Source organism: Sinocyclocheilus grahami, unplaced genomic scaffold (genome assembly GCF_001515645.1).
Source record: "Sinocyclocheilus grahami isolate Dianchi unplaced genomic scaffold, SAMN03320097.WGS_v1.1 scaffold481.1, whole genome shotgun sequence".
Lineage (NCBI taxonomy): Eukaryota > Metazoa > Chordata > Actinopteri > Cypriniformes > Cyprinidae > Sinocyclocheilus > Sinocyclocheilus grahami.
The window spans coordinates 364,225-388,845 of record NW_015505660.1 but is presented as its reverse complement, the minus strand read 5'-3'; the positions used below and the strand labels follow the sequence as shown (position 1 = coordinate 388,845).

The 24,621-nt window shown below is 35.1% G+C and overlaps 1 protein-coding gene across 1 annotated transcript in view; it reads left to right on the top strand.

The window, feature by feature from the left end:
- The first annotated feature begins 10,318 nt into the window (after nt 1–10,318).
- Nucleotides 10,319–24,621, top strand: part of intu (inturned planar cell polarity protein) — a 31,920-nt gene continuing 17,617 nt past the window's right edge. Inside the window, exons 1-4 of the mRNA XM_016236113.1 lie at nt 10,319–10,546; nt 12,720–13,285; nt 15,556–15,641; nt 22,560–22,757. Of these exons, the coding sequence (XP_016091599.1) occupies nt 10,416–10,546; nt 12,720–13,285; nt 15,556–15,641; nt 22,560–22,757 (981 nt within the window). The 5' untranslated portion in view covers nt 10,319–10,415. The remainder of the gene's footprint in view (nt 10,547–12,719; nt 13,286–15,555; nt 15,642–22,559; nt 22,758–24,621) is intronic.

Below are 24,621 nucleotides of genomic sequence, written 5' to 3'. Positions count from 1 at the left end.
TCTCCTCCACATCCACAGTAGACACGCCCCTTACTGCTGATTGGCTACAATTTTGTTTTGCTATTCGGCCCGAATCAGTTTTCTAAAGTGTTTTTGAAAAATCACTTACTCTGACTTTAACTGCGTTAAACATGGTGTCACGTGGATGGGAATATGCATGGAAATGATATGCAGATGACGTTATGCATATTAAAACTAGTCGTTGTTAGCTTCATAAATGGCTATTTGGTTGAGGAGGCGGTGTGGAGATTCATGTACGCACTCTTCCGCTTACTGGGTGTATTACAAAGGGAATTTTGCGCTGGTTCTGACGTACTCATGGCTTTATAAATCTGAAAACTTTTGTACGTACGCAAAATCTAGCTTTTGTGCGTACGCACACATTTAGGATGAAATCTACGTAAAGTTTTATACATAGACTCTTATATTACTTCAAAATGCCATTCTTGTAAAATAAAATAAAACATTTTGTGAAAGTGTTGAAAAATTTTGGTTTGCCACCGAAGAGGACTGTGTGCATTTAGAATTATTTTTGCTTAACGGTTTTGTTTCTCATTTAAGCATTAATTCACAGTTTATCCAAATGTGCCTAAAAATACATGTTGACAAACAGACTTCTCTAAAAATCCAAGAGGATAATAGATCTGGTGAACCCATGAACAAGTGTCTGACGGCTTTAACTGATTTCAGGTCGGTTCTTTTTAAATTCATTTAATCAAGTTTAATACTTAATATGTATAATTCAAAAAGGAGAATGATATTTAGTTTCTTCTAATTGACTTAGTTTGCCAAGTCCTGATTACAGTTTTTCTCAAATGCTAAAACACATTTCACAAACGTTTCCTCCATGTTCCCCAGTGTCTAAACACAACACCCTTTTCTAAAGCTACATAAACACAACCACACCTTCTCACTTCAAAACTCAAACTTTCACACCAAAAGAGCAGCTCGAAGCTTTCAAAAAATGTAAACACTATACACATCATTACACACCACAGCAAAACAATTGAAAACACAATGCTCAGTTTGTGAGAAGGTTCTTTGTTTCATAACTGCCAATGCATATTTTTAGAAACTTTACAGTAATGGATGTTCTTAGATCTCTGCAGAGGATTAGGCATTTTTTAATATGCAAATTAGATACAGTGTATAGATAACATTGTGCTTAATGGGAAAACCAGTTTATGGAATTTTTACACACATATTGCATAAAGCAAAATGGTATATCAAATAATTTTGTTATATATTTTATAACATAGTTGAGAACCATCCTTAAACCAAGTTAGTTATAAAAAAAAATCCTGAAACCTAAAAATTGATTGGCGATTTAAAAAAAAATTCCCATTGTTTTTGCCTTTTCATGTCTACTCATGTCATTTTTTTTTTTTTAGAAAATCTGAGTCCTGGTGTCCTCCACAGAGGACATGGCTTAACATGTGAATAAAATATCCTTTTTCAAAAATGTTATTTTTCCATTTTTTTCTTATGCTCTAAACAATGTAATGACATGAAAAAATACTAAATTCACAAAGCTTTTTATTTCTGGTTCTCAGGAGGCTATACCACAAATATGTATATTAAGGTAGCTTGTTACAATACGATCATAATTTATTTCCTTTGCATTATATCTTGCAGCTTTAATAATTCGTTTATTGTTGTTGACAGATACATGTTACAGTGAGACAAAACGATGACCGCATATGCATTGAAACCAAAGCCTTCAGAGTTTGTATCGGTGTCCTTTTTGTGCAATACAGTACAGAATACATCCTGTAAGTATAATAATTACCACCTCTGCTATTACAACTGTACTAAGATCAATTCACAATCTATGAAGACGATTAGACAAAATCAAAAAACTAATTTAGAGTTTGTTTCTACCTTTCTGCTAGGTATCCCAACTAATGCAGAGTATAAGTTGCCAACACACTGATTGTGAAGTACAGATATGGAAGGAAATGACTATGTAAGTTGCATTGTTTTTAATCCATTGATTTATCTCTATCAACATAATCACACAAGATATTGTAGTAACAATATCTTGTAATCTTTACTTGCTGGAAAATGACAAATAGTCAAATTTGTGTCTTTAGCCCACCTGACACATGTCCCTAAAACGGAAATTTAAAGCAGAACGTGCATCACTTTGCAGGTTTGTGTCAAAAGCCAGCTAGTGTAGCATATGTAAGCCCACTGCCATATCCATAATTTATTTTTGCACTGTTAATGAATTTTACATTTTCACTTAGTGCAGGATAATGTAAGGCAGATACTACAAAACATTTAAATCTTTTTTTTGTATATACGCCACTTGTTCACTGCCTGACCATCGTCTTAATGTTTATGCAGTTCAATGTTTTTTTTTTTTTTATCTAAAGCTCCTTATTGTTCAATAAGTGTTTAGATGTTTCACATATCTGTCTTAGCTGTCATCTGTCATGGTCTAAGCGTTATCCGTTTCTGTTGTTCTGATGAAGGAAATTTGTGTTGGGGAGGATTCAATGTCTGTTGAGGCCCATGTGAATGTGCTACAAAGTGAGTTTCGGAAAACACATCCAGACATCTCGACTGTCCAAGACCACATGACACGAACCTTCTCCTGGAGATGTTGAGAAAACATGGAAGGAATGTCTGTGGAGGATGTACTCAAAAAAATACCCATACTTAAGGACACCTGCTGGAGTGAGTATAGTAAAAAAAAATCATTAACATCTTCTTTACACTTTTAGCCCATATGTTAAAAATCTTAAAACAATGGTTTTAGAAAACTTTGTTTTTGCAGTTCTGCACTGTATGTAGCTATACTGTCTGAGCCAAAGAGGCTGTACCAGAATTTGATGAATTTGAAAAATATTTTCAAATTTGTATTTGTATTATTATTTTTTTTTTTTAATGTAAGGGGACCCTGCTACACCCTTTCCAGCCATACAACTGATGGATACTGACTGGAAAATGTCAATCATAGGAGGTGGTGAAAGTAGATGGAATAGACATGTGCCAGTGCACCAGCCTTGATGAAGCCTTCATAACAGCCTTCTGTATGTATTTTGCTTTCAACATCGCATATCCACCACACCTGAAAAAGACACTGACTTTCCTTCAGAGGCACATTGTCAACATTGTGGAAGAGGGAGACAAACCGCTGCCAGTAACTTTACTCCGGATGATTAGCCTTTTGTATTAGATCCTCATGCCTCAAGTGTACCATTGCCCAAAGTGCACTCGAAGGACATTCACTCTTTTGAAGTTAATCCAACATGTTGGAGTTGTACATGCACATGAATCAAATTTTAGTATAACCTGCGGTATAGAGTGCCAATCAACTTTTTTGTGATTCCTTTCTTTTAGAAAACATCTACAGGAAGCATATGTACTTCATTTTTGGGCCTTTTGGTAACAAAAATGACGGTCTCAGTGAAGAGTCAGCAGTACAGTTATATTATAATATAATTTAATATTATATATAAGTATTAATAGAAAGAATTGTTGCCCCCTTTACACCTTTCATTAAAGTCATAGTTCATCCAAAAATGGTCATTTACTCACCCTCATGGTGTTCCAAACTTTCTTTAATTGAACACAGAAGATATTTTGAGGAAACAAAAAAAAAAAACATCAACTATTTTGTTACCAATATTCTTTCAAATATATTTTGTGTTAAACAGATGGAAAAACTCATACAGGTTTGAAACAACATAAGGATGAGTAAACGATGACAATTTAAAATCTTTGGGTGAACAGACTAAGTTGACACTAATAATTAGTCTGATAATTAGTAGGTCTAAAGAGGGACAAACGTTTTAAAAGTCTGCAGAAGCACAAGGATAGGATATGTTAAAATGCTTAAGAGTTTAGTATTTAAAACTGATTAATAAGTAGCTTGTTGGGCCTGATGCTATCAGTTTTGTATTTAAATTCTGAAGGAATTGAAACACATCATACATGTCAATTTGTTATTTTGAAGTTTTATACAGTTGCTAACGTTCTGTATGTAATGCTCTTACTACTAGATTTTTTATAAACGCTTGTTAAGCATGCACTGCCTGTGTTTAGCACTTAAAATTGATTAATGAACTGTTTACTGTGCATGATGCTTCCAGTTTTGTCTTTAAATTCGGAAGGAATTGAAACATTCTATATGTTAAATTAATTTTGTCAATGTTGGGTACAGAATATCCAGTATATGTGTTATAAAAACTGAATTGAAAATGTTCTGAACTTTTATACTGATACTGAAATTTGCCATGATTAAAAAATTGTGAAACGTGCACTGCCTCTGTGTTTTGTATATCAGGATTTAATTTGAAACCATACTAGGACATAAGGTACATTTCTGTCACTAGGGGTGAATAAATCTAAAGTTAATAAAGTTCTTTTAGAGGTACAAACAAGGTACAAAAATGTACCAACATTGCTGTACCCCGCTAGGGTACACTGTAAAAAAAATTCCGTAAATTAACCATTTAACAGGTTTTTACTGTAGCATTTTTACAGTCTTTTACCGTTAAATTCACGGTCATTTTTTACAGTGTACAGCTGGAGCGACAAAGCATTTGTACTCTTTTAGGTACATTCCTGTACCTTGATTTTTCGGTGTGTATTTTTGTTGTAATTTCATATTTTGAATAGTTTTGTATATATATATTTTTTTATTCAGCTACCATCAGAGCTGCTCAGACATATTCTTCTAGATGTTGTCTATACAGAAGGAGATGGAGCCTTTCTCACTCTGTCACTAGTGTGCAGAAAGTTTTATGGCATCAGTTTTCGAAGTAAAGCTCACTTTGCCTGGCTGGACAGTATGTATATTTAGTACTTTTATTAAATGAACAAACTTTTTAAAAATTATTAGAAAGTTTATTGCATTAATTCATTAATTTATTGCATAATGACATTTTCTTCTGAATGAATGAATGCTTGAATGGATGAATGTTCGTGTTTTTTTTGTTTTTTTTTACTTGTGAACACAATCCCTTGACAACTAAAATTAAATTGACAATTGAATTGACAACTAAAATTGAAAGCTAAATAAATGTTTTAATGGATAAAGCTGTGTCTGTTTGCTAAATTTAATGTCACTTAACAGAATGTTACTAAACACTTCTTACTCATCTGGTTTTTTTATTTGATATTTCTTTGGTGTTTTATCAACTATGTATTTTTCTCTATCAGGCAAAACGTTGTTTTTAGGGTAACACTTTACAATAATGTTTAATTTGTTAACATTAGTTAATGTATTAACTAACATTAACTATGAGCAATATATTTTTGTTACAGTATTTATTAATCTTTTGATTTACTTTGATTAACTAATGAAAAGCTAGTGCGACTAAAAGTGTTGAGACATTTGCATCCTTAAATTAATAGTAATTTGTTTTTGGTCATTTATTTTGATGATTGATATGTCAGCATCCTACCTCCTGTAGTTTGTCTCCGTGCTTCTAGAGGTCCCTTGGTTTCTCCTCTGCCTTAGTTCTTCCTCGTGTGGCCTTGTTAGCATTATCCAGGTCACCTGTGCCTTGTTTCCCCAGTGTATTTAAGTTGTGTATTTTTCCCTTGGTTCCTCACTCGGTTTTTGAGTCTTCTCCCTGTGTTTCCAGCCTGGTCTCGCTAAAGCCTCCCTAGCTACCCCAAGTAAGGTATCCTGAGTTCAGGATGAATGGGCACAGTAGTATTCATTTAACAACATTAGGTGTAACACACAACCCTGATAAGAAAAAACTAAGAAGAAACATAGTTATTTCAACATAAAAACATCAAATTTGAAATGTAATGCAGGGAATTCTGGGAATGTCAATTTACGGTTATTCACTGTAAATTATACGGTCTTTTTCGCTTCCAAAAATGGTATATTACCGTAAAATTAATGTCCAATACATGTAATGTCCAATACAGTTTTCACCGTATATAGTAGGGGAATTTACCATTAACCATTTAACAGGTTTTTACTGTAGCATTTTTACAGTCTTTTACCGTTAAATTCACGGTCATTTTTTACAGTGTACAGCTGGAGCGACAAAGCATTTGTACTCTTTTAGGTACATTCCTGTACCTTGATTTTTCTGTGTGTATTTGTATATAATTTTTTTTTATTCAGCTACCATCAGAGCTGCTCAGACATATTCTTCTAGATGTTGTCTATACAGAAGGAGATGGAGCCTTTCTCACTCTGTCACTAGTGTGCAGAAAGTTTTATGGCATCAGTTTTCGAAGTAAAGCTCACTTTGCCTGGCTGGACAGTATGTATATTTAGTACTTTTATTAACTGAACAAGGTTTTTAAAAATATTTATAAAGTTTATTGCATTAATTCAGAGATTCAAAGAGAATTTTTTTTCTTGTGTAGGTATCGTTGACTGGAAGTCTGTCAGTCCAGATGTGAGGAAGACATACAGAGTGGAGTTTGAGCTCACCAGTTGTGATGGCTGTATATGCATCTGCAAAAACACTACTGGATACTGTGACCATGGAAAGAAGGGGGTCTTCACAGCGTTCTATTCAAAGAGTTTGCTGGCTTCTGTTCTATGGACTGCTACTACAGCATTAATGAATGAATGAGTGGTTTATTTGTTTATTTTTTTTACTTGAATTGGCAACTGAAACTGAAAGCTAAATAAATGTTTTCGTGGATAAACCTGTGTGTTTACACTAAACACCATCATAGTAACATACATGAAACTGAAATAATACAATAAACATTCATTTAACAACATTAGGTGTAACACACAACCCTGATAAGAAAAAACTAAGAAGAAACATAGTTATTTCAACATAAAAACATCAAATTTGAAATGTAATGCAGGGAATTCTGGGAATGTCAATTTACGGTTATTCGCTGTAAATTATGTTTTTTTTTCACTTCCAAAAATGGTATATTACCGTAAAATTAATGTCCAATACATGTAATGTCCAATACAGTTTTCACCGTATATAGTAGGGGAATTTACCATTAACCATTTAACAGGTTTTTACTGTAGCATTTTTACAGTCTTTTACCGTTAAATTCACGGTCATTTTTTACAGTGTACAGCTGGAGCGACAAAGCATTTGTACTCTTTTAGGTACATTCCTGTACCTTGATTTTTCTGTGTGTATTTTTGTTGTAATTTCATATTTTGAATAGTTTTGTATATATATATTTTTTTATTCAGCTACCATCAGAGCTGCTCAGACATATTCTTCTAGATGTTGTCTATACAGAAGGAGATGGAGCCTTTCTCACTCTGTCACTAGTGTGCAGAAAGTTTTATGGCATCAGTTTTCGAAGTAAAGCTCACTTTGCCTGGCTGGACAGTATGTATATTTAGTACTTTTATTAACTGAACAAGGTTTTTAAAAATATTTATAAAGTTTATTGCATTAATTCAGAGATTCAAAGAGAATTTTTTTTCTTGTGTAGGTATCGTTGACTGGAAGTCTGTCAGTCCAGATGTGAGGAAGACATACAGAGTGGAGTTTGAGCTCGCCAGTTGTGATGGCTGTATATGCATCTGCAAAAACACTACTGGATACTGTGACCATGGAAAGAAGGGGGTCTTCACAGCGTTCTATTCAAAGAGTTTGCTGGCTTCTGTTCTATGGACTGCTACTACAGCATTAATGAATGAATGAGTGGTTTATTTGTTTATTTTTTTTACTTGAATTGGCAACTGAAACTGAAAGCTAAATAAATGTTTTCGTGGATAAACCTGTGTGTTTGCTAAATTTGTTAATGTCACTTAACAGAAGCCTGACTAATTTTTAAATTTTTATAATTTAGTGGTTTTGTCAACTATATATTTTTCTCTATAAGGCAAAACATTGTTTTCTAAATTGGTTAATGTCACTTAACAGAAGGTTGCTAAACTCTTCTGACTAATTTTTTAATTTGGTGGTTTTGTCAACTATATTTTTCTCTATCAGGCAAAACGTTGTTAGGCTAACACTTTACAATAAGGTTTCATTTGTTGACATTGATGTATTAACTAACATTAACTATGAGCAATACATTTGTTACAGTATTTATTAAGCTTTGTTAATATTAGTTAATACAAATTCAGCTGTTCATTGTTTGTTCTTGTTCACTTCACAGTGCTTTAATGTTAACAAATACAACTTTTGACTCAATACAGTTTTCACCGTATATAGTAGGGGAATTTACCATTAACCATTTAACAGGTTTTTACTGTAGCATTTTTACAGTCTTTTACCGTTAAATTCACGGTCATTTTTTACAGTGTACAGCTGGAGCGACAAAGCATTTGTACTCTTTTAGGTACATTCCTGTACCTTGATTTTTCTGTGTGTATTTTTGTTGTAATTTCATATTTTGAATAGTTTTGTATATATATATTTTTTTATTCAGCTACCATCAGAGCTGCTCAGACATATTCTTCTAGATGTTGTCTATACAGAAGGAGATGGAGCCTTTCTCACTCTGTCACTAGTGTGCAGAAAGTTTTATGGCATCAGTTTTCGAAGTAAAGCTCACTTTGCCTGGCTGGACAGTATGTATATTTAGTACTTTTATTAACTGAACAAGGTTTTTAAAAATATTTATAAAGTTTATTGCATTAATTCAGAGATTCAAAGAGAATTTTTTTTCTTGTGTAGGTATCGTTGACTGGAAGTCTGTCAGTCCAGATGTGAGGAAGACATACAGAGTGGAGTTTGAGCTCGCCAGTTGTGATGGCTGTATATGCATCTGCAAAAACACTACTGGATACTGTGACCATGGAAAGAAGGGGGTCTTCACAGCGTTCTATTCAAAGAGTTTGCTGGCTTCTGTTCTATGGACTGCTACTACAGCATTAATGAATGAATGAGTGGTTTATTTGTTTATTTTTTTTACTTGAATTGGCAACTGAAACTGAAAGCTAAATAAATGTTTTCGTGGATAAACCTGTGTGTTTGCTAAATTTGTTAATGTCACTTAACAGAAGCCTGACTAATTTTTAAATTTTTATAATTTAGTGGTTTTGTCAACTATATATTTTTCTCTATAAGGCAAAACATTGTTTTTTAGGGTAACACTTTACAATAAGGTTTCATTTGTTGACATTGATGTATTAACTAACATTAACTATGAGTAATACATTTGTTATAGTATTTATTAAGCTTTGTTAGTATTAGTTAATAAAAATACAGCTGTTCATTGTTAGTTCACTTCAAAGTGCTTTAACTAATGTTAACAAATACAACTTTTGACTTACTTTAACTTAAGAACAGTTAGTGCGACTAACCGTGTTAAGAGACGTTTGTATCCTCCAAAAAATTATTGTAATTTGTTTTTGATTATTGATAAACTAAGACATAAACTTGCGGTGGTGATGACATCAGTAACCCGCGCCATGCAGAAGTTCCGAAGGTACTTTCTAAAGTCATTTAAAATGATATTCTTAATATCATTAACGCTGTTTTTACCTTGGAAGAATTAAATTTGGTTTTATAGGATTATGTTGAATTTATTGCTTCCTTTTAATCTGTAGATTAAGAGTATGGCTCGCCTAAGTGAGTATAATTACTGATTATATTCTTTTAATAATTTAAAAGATTAGTTTAGTTTAGAAGTACCCTATCGACGATACTGGGCTTTCTCTCTCTCTCTCTCTCTCTCTCTCTCTCTCTCTCTCTCTCTCTCTCTCTGTCAGTGTCTGTCTGGAGAAATACTCAAGCAGTCATACTTCTTTACATCTTCAGGAAGGAGCTGGCTTCGCCGTGAATGGAGATTCTAAACTCTGCACGATAGCAGTCTTTGAACAGAGACTCTCTACCATTCCTCCATCGGACTACATCAAAGGGACTCGTTTATTAATAACGACGCAACCGTTTGTTATAAGTATGACGCATAAATAATGTATAATAATTGCTCTGATGGAAGATCTTTCTCTAATAACTTGGAGGATTTTGATTCTATACGGAGTGTGCTTCTTTACAGGTTAGTACAGGACTCGATTATTGATTCGAGTTGTTTGTTTGTTGCTTTCCTCAGCTGTTTCTCGCATACCGGGGGGGATTTAAAGACCCACTCGAGTGCAGGTACATTCAAATGTTTAGAAGTTAAATAATTACGAGCTTCCTATCAAAATGACAAAATCGCTGATTTATTTAGAAACCTTAGCTGTCATTGTAAACCTCTTATTTATTTTACACCGAAACTTTCATAACATGTACTAATCTGTTATTATGATATTAGTTTTTTTTTAATTATAATTTTTTTTTCTTTCTTATAACTAGCTACTTTCCACGCTGTTCGACAAAAGCTTCCGTGTCGCTATAGAAACGACTCGATTCTACCAATCACAATTTGAGAAACTTGTCACGTGGCCACTGGACGAGACCCGTATGCGGAAAACATAACAAGACGCTGTTGCCGTTCAAAAGAAAAATCCACATTTTGAAACAGATCTAACGTTTATTGAGTAGAAACATGCGTTAATGGCTTCTAGACGTGTTAAAGACGGAACCGGAACGGAGTTCGAGTCCGACTTGCGCGAAAACAAGGAGGAAGATGGAGGGAGCGCAACTGATTCTGATGCGTCAAGTTACAGTTACTCAGATTACTCCGAGTAAGAAACAACAACAAACTCAAAACTGTAATTATTCATTACTGGATTGCCAATTAGATGTCTTCAAGTTGCATGCGTTGCTATAAAACGTTCGTTTTGTTATTTACATCATTGTCAAGTTGGCTGCATTTGTGTATGTAAACATAGCCTATGCTTGTTTTATTAATATATGAGTCTATTGAAATAGATACATGTACTAGAGCTGGTCTGGTTTATTTCAGTTGAAGACCCACATTTAGCCTCATGAAAAGGAAAAATAGACCTCGTCCATTTTCTGCCCAAACTCAAAACTGTAATTATTCATTACTGGATTGCCAATTAGATGTCTTCAAGTTGCATGCTTTGCTATAAAACGTTCGTTTTGTTATTTACATCATTGTCAAGTTGGCTGGATTTGTGTATGTAAACATAGCCTATGCTTGTTTTATTAATATAGGAGTCTATTGAAATAGATACATGTACTAGAGCTGGTCTGGTTTATTTCAGTTGAAGACCCACATTTAGCCTCATGAAAAGGAAAAATAGACCTCGTCCATTTTCTGCCCTCTCTCATTTTTTAAGGGGATTTTCTGTTTCCAATTTGGAAAGTCAGCCATCATAAATAATTATATGCTATTCACCATCTTTAGTGAATGCATGCACGTGGTTGCCAAGAGCTAACCACCAAAGCAGTGTGGCTTCATTTAGAAATGGGGAAGAAAACATGATGGCTGGCTCTGGCTGAATATTGAGCTGAGCTTTTCTGGACTGAAGGAGAGGATTCGGTTTCAACGCTTCAGGATGTGTGGCTTCCGCTGCAGCATTCGGACTCCTCGCTTATGTAGTGTTTAGTTTGTGTTCCTAAACTCTCTTGTACCACTTATTGCTTACTTGGTGGTGCTGAAATGTTGTCTGTTGCGAGAAGTGAGCGACTGCAATGTTTTCACACGAAATGTCTTCTTATCCGGAATATTGTGTTTGAGAGTATAGTGATCGCTGTACTTGATCTTAAACTACTTTAAATAACATTTTTACAATAACATACAGTATCTCACAGAAGTGAGTACACCCCTCACATTTGTGTAAATATTGTATTATATCTTTTCATGTGACAACACTGAAGAAATGACACTTTGCTACAATGTAAAGTAGTGAGTGTACAGCTTGTGTAACAGTGTAAATTTGCTGTCCCCTCAAAATAACTCAACACACAGCCATTAATGTCTAAACCGCTGGCCACAAAAGTGAGTGCACCCCTAAGTGAAAATGTCCAAATTGGGCCCAAAGAGTCAATATTTTGTGTGGCCACCATTATTTTCCAGCACTGCCTTAACCCTCTTGAAGCTTTTATCAATTGAGAAACTACATGGAATAATTAATACAAAAATGAATTTGTCACATTTGTAAAAACCAGTTAATAAGCTTCTTTCCCCTCTAAATTGGAACCTAAAATTGTGATATTGAAAAACGAATGTCCAGTATTTTTATTGTTAACTAAAATAATAATACAAATGTTTGAAAAAAAGCTGAAAAAAAAACTTTTACAAAAATGAAATGTTGCCTTGGCAACTAACAAATAAAAATAAGTTTAAGATGGAGTACTAAAATGAATAAAACTGAAATAAAAATAAATGAAGCTAAATAGAAATATTTGAAAAACAAACTAATAAAAGTGACTGAAGCACTTTTAAAAAAGTGACTGAAGGCTAAAACTTTAAAATTGTAAATGAAAACTGAAATATTAAATACATTTAAAATATTAATAAATTCTACACTAAAAATAAAACAATTATAACATAGAAATAGCTATTTTACAATTAATTACAGCAGGAAATACATTGAATTAAAATTAAATGTTGAAGTAGAAAGACAGACGTACCTATTCCATTAATCTTTGTTTTATTTACAACTTAAAATATGTCATTTTTACATTGTGTAATTGTATATAAGCAATACTTAAATAAAACCTGCAGTCGATTTCAACCTAATGAAGCTGATTGAATTGACTTAGTTCTTATTTATCAACATAGTCATGTCAGTAGATTTTAGCAAAAGAAGCTGGGCTGACTCAAAAAAGTTTGTTCTGAGAATAATGACATTCAGACATTTTAAGTGTCCAGATACTTTTTTGAGGCCACTGTATATTGGGTATTATTGCATGCTTCTCTAATGCTCTCTTTGTTTTTTGTCACAGTGACCTGGAGCCGGAATGGCTGGATGACGTCCAGAAGAACGGTGAACTCTTCTATCTGGAGCTGAGTGAGGGAGAGGAAGAAGCTCTGCTGGCCCAGGTCTCTGCCAATCACTCCGCTGCCACCAATCACGTCCGTTTCAGTGATAAGGAGGCAGAGATTATCACCGACAATGGCAAAAAGCAAGCAGCCTCTGGCAAATCCGAAGCAAAACTCAAGAAGTTCACCAAGATCCTGGGACAAAAGCGGCGACCATCTCAAAGGAAAGCCGCTGATGGAAAAGACGCAGGGTCTTCCCAGCGTCCCACCTCCATCTTGAAGAATCAAGCGGGCCAGCGGCCGGGAGTCGTGGTCCAGCAGCAGCGTCTGAAGGACGTGTGCGTGTATCTGAACCCCAAACGTCTCGCGGGTTCCTCGTCTCCGTCTCCTGAGAGAGGCGGATTGTTAGAGGCCTTGCTGGGTGTCGTTCACCGTCCAGGAGGAAGTGCTGGGAAAAAAGGGGGAAAACTCATCATCCATGGTCTGGTCCCACATAGTCCCGCTAGCAAGTGTGCAGAAATTCTTATCGGTAAGCGCAGCTAGACCAGGAATGTGTCAGTTAAGAAAATGTACTAGTATTTTTTAGGGATGCTCTGATCGATCGGCCGGAGATCGGTATCGGCCGATAATCATATTTTATGACTCGATCGGTACACACTACACTTGGCCGATCTCACGAGCCGATCGCAATTTGATGACGTCAACGCGTGACGACGTACATGATGCGTGGAGACATAAATGATTTGGCGCCACAAGTCATGTCATCGCCGGTGTGGAAATGCTATGACGTTTTGAGAAACAATGAAAAATTTGCTATTTGTCGTGTATGTTTTGCATGATGATATGATGAATGGATGGTTTATTTTTAACAGCAGATTCAGTGACGTTAGAGCTGATCTGCGCATCACTGCACACGTCTGCCGCGCCGTTACGACTCCACGGGCACCGGAGCGGATCGTGGCCGATCTAGTCAGTGCTTGTGTTTATCAGCCAGCCGCAGCACGTTTCTAAAGCGGCTCTCTGTGCTGCTTGGCTAAAAATAGTCTTTTGTGAGTTGGCACAGCATGGAGGACGGAACAAAACCTTGTCGGAGCCGTAAGGGATAACGGTAACATAACACGCTGATCGTGGGCTGCTTTTAAATGAACATTTATTTATTAAACAAAATATATTTTATTATGTCTATCTATTAGCCTACACAATAGCATTAACACAGGCTTTAGTCCTTTCAAACTTTATCTGGAATGTCACCGTTTCTGTCACTGCAACTTCCCGATCAGGCGAACAAACACACACACACACACACACACACACACACACGGAATCATCTGCCTCATGAAAAAAATGTAGTTAATATTTGCATAATTTATGATTTATTTTATCCACCCGCGACCCACCCGCAAATAATCAGAATGCATTTTTTATTACCGCATTACCGCATTTTTTATTATCCGCAGTGCCCGTGGATATAAGAAAAGCTAAATATGTTTGCTGCGTAAATCAGACGGACTTACTGAAAATGCAAATTCATTCTCTGCCAGCAGGAGGTGCTTTAAAGCAGGAGAAACTGGTTTCCCCGGTAACGGCTGTACACAAAGTAGCACTGAGCTCACAAACTCTGCTTTATGAACCAGCTCTAATGCCATGGCGAAAGTTTGAGCAAAACATGCGAACTGTTCTGTCTTTGGCTGCACAGACAAGCACAGAACACTGTTTAGAGTCCCAGCCTCAGAGGAGACAAGAGAGCAGTGGATTTATTGATTTATTTATTGTATATTGCTGCTGCCGCACAGATATAATATATAAACATGCGATTTATTTCCCAGCTGTTTACCTTCACAGACATAACAGACTTTTTTTGTAACTCATATGCATTTTTAACGGAAACTTGTGTGTGAATGAGAACTTAGTTTAGTACTCACATGCTGTGACAGCCGCTTTCTGTCCGTGTGCTTCAGATGTGTGCGCTCAGAAAACTGTATATCAGAAGTTTAAACTAATATGGTTTAAAACGCATGATTTCAGCGCGATAAACATGAGAATCAGAACCAAAATGTATTTTTAGCACGTCCGAGCTGTAATGGTGCTCTTTTCTGGAAAAGGGGGCGGGGAGCAGCAGCTCATTTGTATTTAAAGAGACAGGCACAAAAAACAGCGTGTTTCTGCTTCCACTCAAAATAGGCATTTTCAAAATGATATAATAAATGATCTGTGGAATACTTTGAGCTTAAACTTCACAGACACATTCTGGGGACACCAGAGACTTATATCACATATTGTAAAAAGGGGCATAATATGTCTCCTTTAAGTCAAGTTGCAGCTTGGTGTTGTGGTTGGATTTACTCATATTCTCTCTCACAACTGCTTGTTAAGCACTCTAGTCATATGACAGGAAGCTGTTTTTTCAATTGTGCAGTATATTTACAGTGAATGTTTTTCAGTTGATGACCTAAAAGGACATTCAAGGGGAACCCGCAGTCGTTTTCTTCCCGAGGCAGACCAAAGAAATTCCAAACGGGTTACACCACCCCGAAAACTCTTTCCCCAGCAGCCTTTTACAATTGTTTCTCAAACGCCCCTCCATACTAAAGCAATTAGACCGTTTATCTGAAATAACTGAGGGAAATCTTTGCATGCCGCAAAGGGAAGAGTGTGCAAATCTACCGAAGGCAGGTGGAGGTGCTGTTTGATGTGCATTTGTTTTTTATCTTATTATAGAGATACAATTTACCTAAGCTGTTTGTACACTCAAGAATCAGGCGACAAGTTACAGATGTTAGTTTTTCATGTTTTCTGTAGGTGATGCCCTGGTTGCTGTGGACGATGTGGACGTTACTTCAGAAAATATTGAGAGGGTTTTGTCCTGTATACCAGGCCCCACACAGGTAAGTGTGAGATTTTGTGTCTTTTCCCTAAAATTGAGCATCTTTCTAAGACTAAATGCTTGAAACGTTGAAACAGAGCCAAAGGTGTTTTTGAAGTTCGAACAAAGAAAATGAACAAATGTGTGGCTCATAATGTTTATTTTGCTCTGTAGTTGTCTGCAGCAGTCAAATAGTTCAACCCTGAGGTACATATAAGGATGAAAGCTGAGAAACATTTTCACCACTTGTGAGACAATTGCTCAGTTTTTCTGCCCGCAGACCTCCCGTAAACTCACAAACTCTGGGGGCACATCAGGTCAACTTTATTCTTTGGGAGCTGAAGTCTGTTTGTAAGGGATTAATTTGACTTAATTGGCTTGAAATTAGTTTTTTTTAAACAAGACATAATCTTTTCAGATTAGCACTTTCTAAAAGTGGTTTTGGTTTTTGGTCTGTGCCTCTCGGGCTTGCGAGTAAACGCTCGGCCTGACTGATTTTATTATTTTCCTGAAAACCCTCCAAATTAACTATATTTTTTACATTAACACATTTGGTTAAATGTGCTTGGTGAAATATTAGCCGTAATCTTGTCATAAACAAGACAAATGGACTGTCGATGTGCATTAAGCTTTGATAGTTTCCTCATGTCGTAAGCTGCTGCTGAGCTCTTTGGGTTGGTGAGGCTGTTGCAAAATGTTGGTAAAATTATACAGTTTTTTTACTTTTTGCATTTTCCACTTATGGCCAAAATAGTGATTGATTTCAACTAGTGGTTGACCGATATATCGGCCGATATTTGGCATTTTTCAAATATCGGCATTGGCCGATAAGTTTTTCTGTTTGGCCGATGTTTTCGAGGCGGGACGTTTATTTTGACGGCGCTGAGAACAGCAGCGCCTGAGCACACAGTGTTCACATTCTCCTTGTTTGCTGTCGTCGTTAACAGTTCTGTCTAATACAGATAGAAGTCTATCAAATAATCAGATAGAACTGTTAAACAAAGGAATTAAAATGTATACAAAAAAAGTATTATAACGATTGCTTTAATATTATTAGTAATAGAAATGCAAACATTATAATACTTTCTTGTTTGCCATCAGCATTCAGCAAATTTATATAATTTAAACAAATTTTTGAATGACTAATGAACATTTAATTTCACAAACCTTGCAGACTTAGTCGAATCTAGTTGAGATCTTGTGAAGTGTGCATGTGTATCCTGCATGATCGCGTGTTCTCTGCGTGACGGTCGGTCCGTGCAAATTGAATGCTGACAGGAGGAGAGTTCAGCTTGACTGGAGACGCGCGATCGACAAACTTTAAACTAAGTTAGTGATTTCAAATTATGCTGCGCTTTATGCTTTTGCCCACCGTCATATTCATGTCATTTTCATTGCGTGCTGTATGTAAAATGAGTGTTACCTTGGTTTTATTTGAAAAAAAAAAAAGATTCCCAATGCACACAAACTTCCCAGATTACTGAGTGCTTCCTTTTTAATTAGATTTTTATTAAATACTTATTTATTTTGATTTCAAATTATGCTGCGCTTTATGCTTTTGCCCACCGTCATATTCATGTCATTTTCATTGCGTGCTGTATGTAAAATGAGTGTTACCTTGGTTTTATTTGAAAAAAAAAAAAGATTCCCAAAACAAACTTCCCAGATTATAAATAAAATGATATCAGCTTTATGTTGGCTATCGGCCACCCTGCTTTCCAAGATATCGGCATCGGCTGTCAAAAAACACATGTCGGTCGACCACTAATTTCAACCTAAAACACTATAGAGAACCTTTTGTGCAGTTTAAAGGTTGTTGCAGGTTCTTTGTGGAACCATCAATGCCAGTATAAAGAAGCTTTATTTTTAAGAGTGTGTTGCATCATGGGGACAGAAGACGTTGAGTTCAACCAAACATTGATGCTTTGCAGCCTTGTTTTTCTATAGCTAGACGCTGCTTCTTTCTGAGAATGCTTTCCATTTGATCACTTCTAAAGCTGGTTTTGTTCACTTACTTGCCTGAAAGAGGACAGAATGTTGAAATTACAGAGTTGCGTCGGGACGGCGGTGACGAAAACGCTTGTTTTTGTAGGCCACAGGAAAAGAGCCATTATCCTGTGGAGACGAGAGAGGGAGAAAGTGATTAAAGGACAAGAACCGATAGCAAATTACACTATAGGACAAAAAAAGGACAGGCGAGGCTATTAGGATATTAGGGTAGAGGAACGGTGCTCTTGTGAGATTTCAAAGGGCTTGCCAAGATTTTAAAATGAACTTCGCCTCGGCTGGTGATTTATGAAATTATAAGAGTTTCATAATTGTTGTTGAGTCCGACCTTAAGAGTTACTAAACTGGAACAAAACCATCATGTCCACTGACAGCGGCCTTTCATTGGACACTGACACCAACACAGGGTCAGATTTTGTTTTTTGAAATAAATTAATATACTTTTTTTTGAGCAAGGATGCATTAAATTGATCAAAAGTGGCTGTAACAAACGATTTCTGTTTCAAATAAATGCTGTTCTTTTGAACTTTCTATTCATCAAGGAATCTGAAAAAAGTGTTTCACAGTTTCCACAAAAATACGAAGCAAATATGAACTTTTCAATATTGATAATAATCAGAAATGTTTCTTGAGCAGCAAATCAGCACATTAGAATGATTTCTGAAGGATCATGTGACACTGAAGACTGGAGTAATGGTGCTGAAAATTCAGCTTTCATCACAGGAATAAATTACATTTTACAATATATTCAAATAGAGAATAGCTATTTCAAATTGTAATAATATTTCATAATATTGAGGTTTTTTTTCTATATTTTTGATCAAATAAAATCAGCTTTGACATCACTGGAATAAATTACACTTTAAAATATATTAAAACAGAAAACAGTTATTTAATTTGTAATAATATTTTACAGTATTGCTGTTTTTACTGTACTTTACTTTAACTTTACTTTAACTTAGCTGCCTTAATTTTTTAAGTGCAATCAAACTGGCTGTACAAGTTATTTTAACTTTAATTATTTTAAAGTGACTTAGAAAAATTTGATTCTTGTATAACTTAAAAAAAATTAAGTTGAAATTGGTTAAAATAATTAGATTAATTAAAGTAAGTTTTTTTTTTTTTACAGTGTATTTGTGATCAAATTAATTCAGCTTTGTATAACAGGAATTAATTACATTTTACAATAAATTCAAATAGAAAACATTTATTTCAAAAGAGACTTCTTTAAAAAAACATTGCAAATTCTTTCCGATGATAGTGTAAGTATCAAATAAAATACATTGCTTTTGAAGCAACATAAATTTAAAAAAAATGTAAAAGTGTTAAGGTCATTGCACACCGAGTCCAAAAATTTCATCCGAAATTTTCGCACATTAAAAAATAAATACGACCTCACGTTATGTCAATCACGTTTACACACTGCCTCCGAAATATTCGTCCGTCATAAAAAAATCGGATCGGGTTGGATTTTTTTCCGTTTTTCGCATCCGTAGCAAGCATTTTGAGAGGTGTTTTGACAGTTCGGAGCCACCGTACAAGCGAACGCCAAAATCCAGAATGGCGATTGTCAAGTTCATCCACTTGGTCTCGCAGCACAAAGCACTGTATATAGATCCTTGCACACCGAGTTCACAGAAATTGTTGGTCTTCTTTTTAATATGTGGCTCTAGTATCGCTAGCAAAAGCATCAACCTGAGCCACTGACATCCTGAAGTAAACTTTGAATCACCCGGGATAATCCCGCTGCTCCTTAATAAGGAGGGGAACTCTCCTTCCTCTCTATCTCAGAATTGGATTGACCCAATATTTCCTTTCTTTTTCTTTTTTTAAGAAGCGAGAGGACAACAAAATCATCCTCACTGCTTGAAGACTCCATTTAGTGCTGTTTTGCGAATCTTTTCGCAACGAATTAATTAATACGCATCGGACTCAGTGTGCAAGGTTTCTGTGCGTGACGAATTTTTAGGATTTCGAATACGAAAAAACGCATACGAAAATTTCCGACTCGGTGTGCAGAGACCTTTAGCCAGTCAGGCTAGACTTCCTAGCATTGGCCCTAATGCATGATGACGTAATACCTACATTTACATTTATTCATTTAGCAGACGCTTTTATCCTAAGCGACTTACGGATGAGATGTGTGATGTGAATGTGAGGTCGGTGTGGAAGCTGCTCTAATAACAGTGCTGCAGTCCAGCTGTTTGCGGTCAGCAGACACTCATGTGTGTTCGGCTCTGCATGTTAAACAGCCGCTTTCTGTGTGCTGCTGCTCTCCTTGATCTCTGAGTGTACGGTTTTTATGATTTGTAAAGTCTTAGAAAGCTACGGTTCGTTTTTAGCAGCAATATGTGGCTGACTTTTGAGCTACACGTTAACCTAAAATCATAAGTTATGTGTGCGAGTTGAATGTTTCGGGTCTTCTGCTCACCAAGGCTGCATTTATTTGATATAAAACACAGTAAAAACAGTAATAATGTGAGAAAATATTACAAATTAAAATAACGGTTTTCAATTGTAATATACTGTAAATTATCATTTATTTCTGTGATTCCAAGCTGAATTTTCAGCATCATTTCTCCAGTCTTCAGTGTCTCATGATCCTTCAGAAATAATTCTAATATGCTCATTTATGATTATTATCAATTAGGGATGCACCAGAACGAGTCCGATACCGATACTTTTCTTTTTGGTACTTGTAATACCGATACCTGTATTTTCATAGCATTTGTAATTTCTACAAATATTGGGTACAGAAACTAAAAAAAATGTTAGCTGGCTTTTTGTGTAAAACATTTTTGTTCAGGATTTTTTTGATGAATAGAAAATTCAAAAGAAAAGCATTTATTTGATATACAAATCTTTCATAACATTACAGATGTATTTATTATCGTTTTTGATCCATTTAATGCATCCTTACTAAATACAAATATTACTTTCTTTAAAACCCAAACTTTTAAACAGCAGCATATAGTTTCAGAGTCTATGAGATATTTAGGCTTGAAACAAGTTCTCTTGCTTTTATGGCATCAAAAAAATTTTGCATGTGGGAAATCAGACACAAAGAGTTCAGATCCAGAGGAATGGCACAGTATTACTGCAAAAGCTGTTATATGTGGTAGAGCACAGAGAGAGTCTCTTTTGACACAACCGCGTCTCTTTAGACCGTCATCATTCAGCCTTTCTGAGGTTATTTACATCAGTTAAACTTGATGTCAGGCTGTTGCACCAAAAATATCATTTATACTTATTCATGCCAAGTAATACAACCCAGCAGCCATTATTATACAGCTGTGTTCAACATGGACCCTTATTTCAAGTTTTATTTTGCTTGACCTTGGTGCGAAGGAAAGTAGTTGTGTAAAATGATGTGATGATAAAGGGAATTTGGGGATCTCAAAGAACCATCATTTCTTGCCGTCTTTCCACAGTTCATACTGAAATGAACAATTTCTCAAACTGTGAGAAAATAAATCGTAGAAAAACAGATGTCTGCTGTTTGCCAGGACATTATCCATTAATTTTATGGACATTATAATTCATGTATATTCCCATCATTCATGTAATACAGTAACACGTATAATAAATTAATAAATTAAATATTAATATTGTTATAAAATAAATAAATAAAATATTATATTGTAAATTACAATGATTTTTAAAATCATTTTAGGTTCGTTTTTCCTTATTTGTTAAGTTTACTTACATTTTCTGTAATAGGTATTTTGTGTGTGTGTATATATATATATACATATAATCTGAATATTTAGGACCATGTGATATTTCAGTTTTTCTTTTTTAATAAATCTGCAAAAATGTCAACAATTCTGTGTTTTTCTGTCAATATGGGGTGCTGTGTGTACATTAATGAGGAAAAAAAATGAACTTAAATGATTTTAGCAAAATATAACAATATAACAAAGAGTGAAAAATTTAAGGGGGTCTGAATACTTTCCGTACCCACTGTATATATATATATATACACACACACTCATACATGTCATGTAATACAGAAAAAATATAAAATAAAATATTGTAAAATATGATATTGTAAATTACAGTTATTTAATTAGTTAATTATTTAATTAATTAAATTAAATACTATGTCTAATTTTTGTCATTAGACTTTAGATTGAAACAAATATCATAAATATTACCCCAATTGGATTGAAATAATATGTGTGTGTGTGTGTGTGTGTGTGTGTGTAAAATGTATTTAATTCTTGTAATATATATATATATATATATATATATATATATATATATATACATTTATAATCTTAAATATTATAAATATGAATTTATATGATATTTCCTTTAATCCTAAAACACAATGCAATGCAATTCAATTAATTCTAAATAAATATGGAACATATGTGACCCTGGATCACAAAAGCAGTCTTGAGTCGCTGGGGTATATTTGTAGCAATAGCCAACAATACATTGTATGGGTCAAAATGATTGATTTTTCTTTTATGCCAAAAATCATTAGCATATTAAGTAAAGATCATGTTCCATGAAGATATTTTGTAAATTTCCTACTGTAAATATTTCAAAAATTAATTTTTTATTAGTAATATGCATTGCTAAGAACTTCGTTTGGACAACTTTAAAGATGATTTTCTGAATATTTTATTTTTTGCACCCTCAGATTCCAGATTTTCAAATAGATGCATCTCGGCCAAATATTGTCCTATCCTAACTAACCATACATCAATTGAAAGCTTATTTATTCAGCTTTCAGATAATATATTCATCTCAATTTTAAAAAAATGACCCTTATGACTGGTTTTGTGCTCCAGGGTCACATTTGTCACACAATACATTGAGCCCTATTTTTATAGGCTGTAAACAGCTTGATATGATTGTGTTGTTGATATTCTCCTGTTGTGATTGCAGTATTTATTTCAGGTTGTGTCTCTGTGTTTCTCAGGTGAGGTTGACTCTGGAGACGGTCTGTCCCGTCGGGATCGGTCCGGACTCGAGAGCGAAGGTGGCTCCTGCGGTCAGTCAGCTGGTGCGTCTGCTGTGGGGTGAGGACACCGTCGAGCTCCAGATGTCCATCGCACATGTCCCACACATAGTCATGTACCTCTCGCTCAAACTGGACTCCGATTCGCTGCAGGATGAGGTCAGTCCACTTGACTTCATTCAGAGGCACAAAACGTTCTGACTCTCCCCATTGATTGCATTACAAATATCATTTTCAGCTTGTGAGAACTGGGCAAAGCTAAAACAGCTGTGTGTGGATTATTTCAGTGCTTGATCCATTAACATTATTGCACCATCCAAAAGAGTTTCCCTGTTAAACCAGCCAACGGCGAGCTGCCAGGAATGAGCATGAATGGCTCTGCTGTGCCGCTGACGCTCGGCTCGCATTTATAGCGCCATCAGCGTGACGCGAGGAAACAGGAGAAGAGAGCGAGACGTTTGCCTGCGCCTGGCTGAATAATTCACAGCCAGACGCCATGTTCCCATCAGAGACCGAGAGAGAGAATTATAATAATTATATTTTATTTCATTTTCATTTCAGTTAACAAATATGTTTTTAATAGATTCAGTTAACAATAACAACAGGGTTCTTCACTCCTGCTCCTGCAGAGTCACTTTCCTGTGAAGCTTAGATCCAACTAATAACACTAAACACACTTGAATCTACTAATCGGAGTCTTTGAGTTTGCTTGAAAACTACATCCAGGTGTGTTGGATCACATTTAAAACTAAGGAATGAGGGACTCTGTCCTAGCCTTACACAGATTTACACCCTCTACAAAGATTTAAGTTGGTTTTTTGGCCTCCTGTCAGGCTGGAGTTTCGAACACATCGAAGCAGCTTTTGTAAATGCATCCGTCCAGGTGCTGAGAGTTCAGAGCAGTTGATTTACGCCGTTAAATCTCTCTGTGTTGCTCTCGTTTGCGCTCTGCCTCACTTAAAAACCTCTTTCTATACCGTGCCGAGCTCTAATGTGAGTTTGAGCGTTTATAATGTGTGTTTTTATGCGCTGCAGCTCTCAAACCGCAGGCCAAAACGACAGCAGCGAGCGACCGCCTCTGAACACTGACTTGAGCTTTAAGAGTGTAAGAAATACACTGAAGAGATAAGAGGTGTGTGTGGTTTGAAGGAGGACATGAGAACTTCATTTCTCACACAAACTCAAACGCTCGTGGTCTGAAAGCGTTGCCAGGTTGAATGGTTCCTGCTCCGCATACTAATCAAAATGAGAAAGGAAACGTCCCTCCCCTTCTTTCCTTCTATCTCAAGCTGCTGCAGCTTACGCAGGAGAAGAATAGCGGCTCCTCAGGGGAATATGTGTGGGTTTTGGCAAAGTTATGAGCTAGTCGTAATTCAAAGTCAACGTGTTTCGTAAAAGAGGAACTTAACTTATGAAAGATGGCCAATTTACTTGTTCCTAGTTATATAAACAATTTATGCTTCTTCAAAAAAAGTTAATATTTTATTATTATTTTATTAAAAGTTAATATGTTTTTAATTTGTTTTATTATTTTATTTTATCCAATTTATTTAATACATGTTCCAAATCTTATGAACAATTCATGCTTCTTCAAAAAATGTAATGTAATATTTTATTTTTAAATTGAATTATTTTTTCTTTTCTTTTGTTTTGTTTTCTTTTCCCAATTTACTTAATACATGCTCCTTGTTTTATGAACAATCCATGCTTCTTCAAAGTAGTACATATTTTATTTTATTTAATACATGTTCCTAATCTTATTAACAATTCAAGCTTCTTAAATTTTTTTTTAAATTTTCTTTTAATGTAATAAACACTTTTTTGTACATTTAATTGAATTTAACATTTTAATCAATTTAATTTAATTTAATGTTAATGAATTTAATGTAAAATGAAATTTTATTTATTTATTTAAAAAAATATTTATAATTTTTTTTTTAATTAATTTTTTTTTTGAGTGTTAGCATTTGAGTAAATGCTCACACTTTAGCTTAGTTTTTTTTTTTTGGGGGGGGGGGGGGTT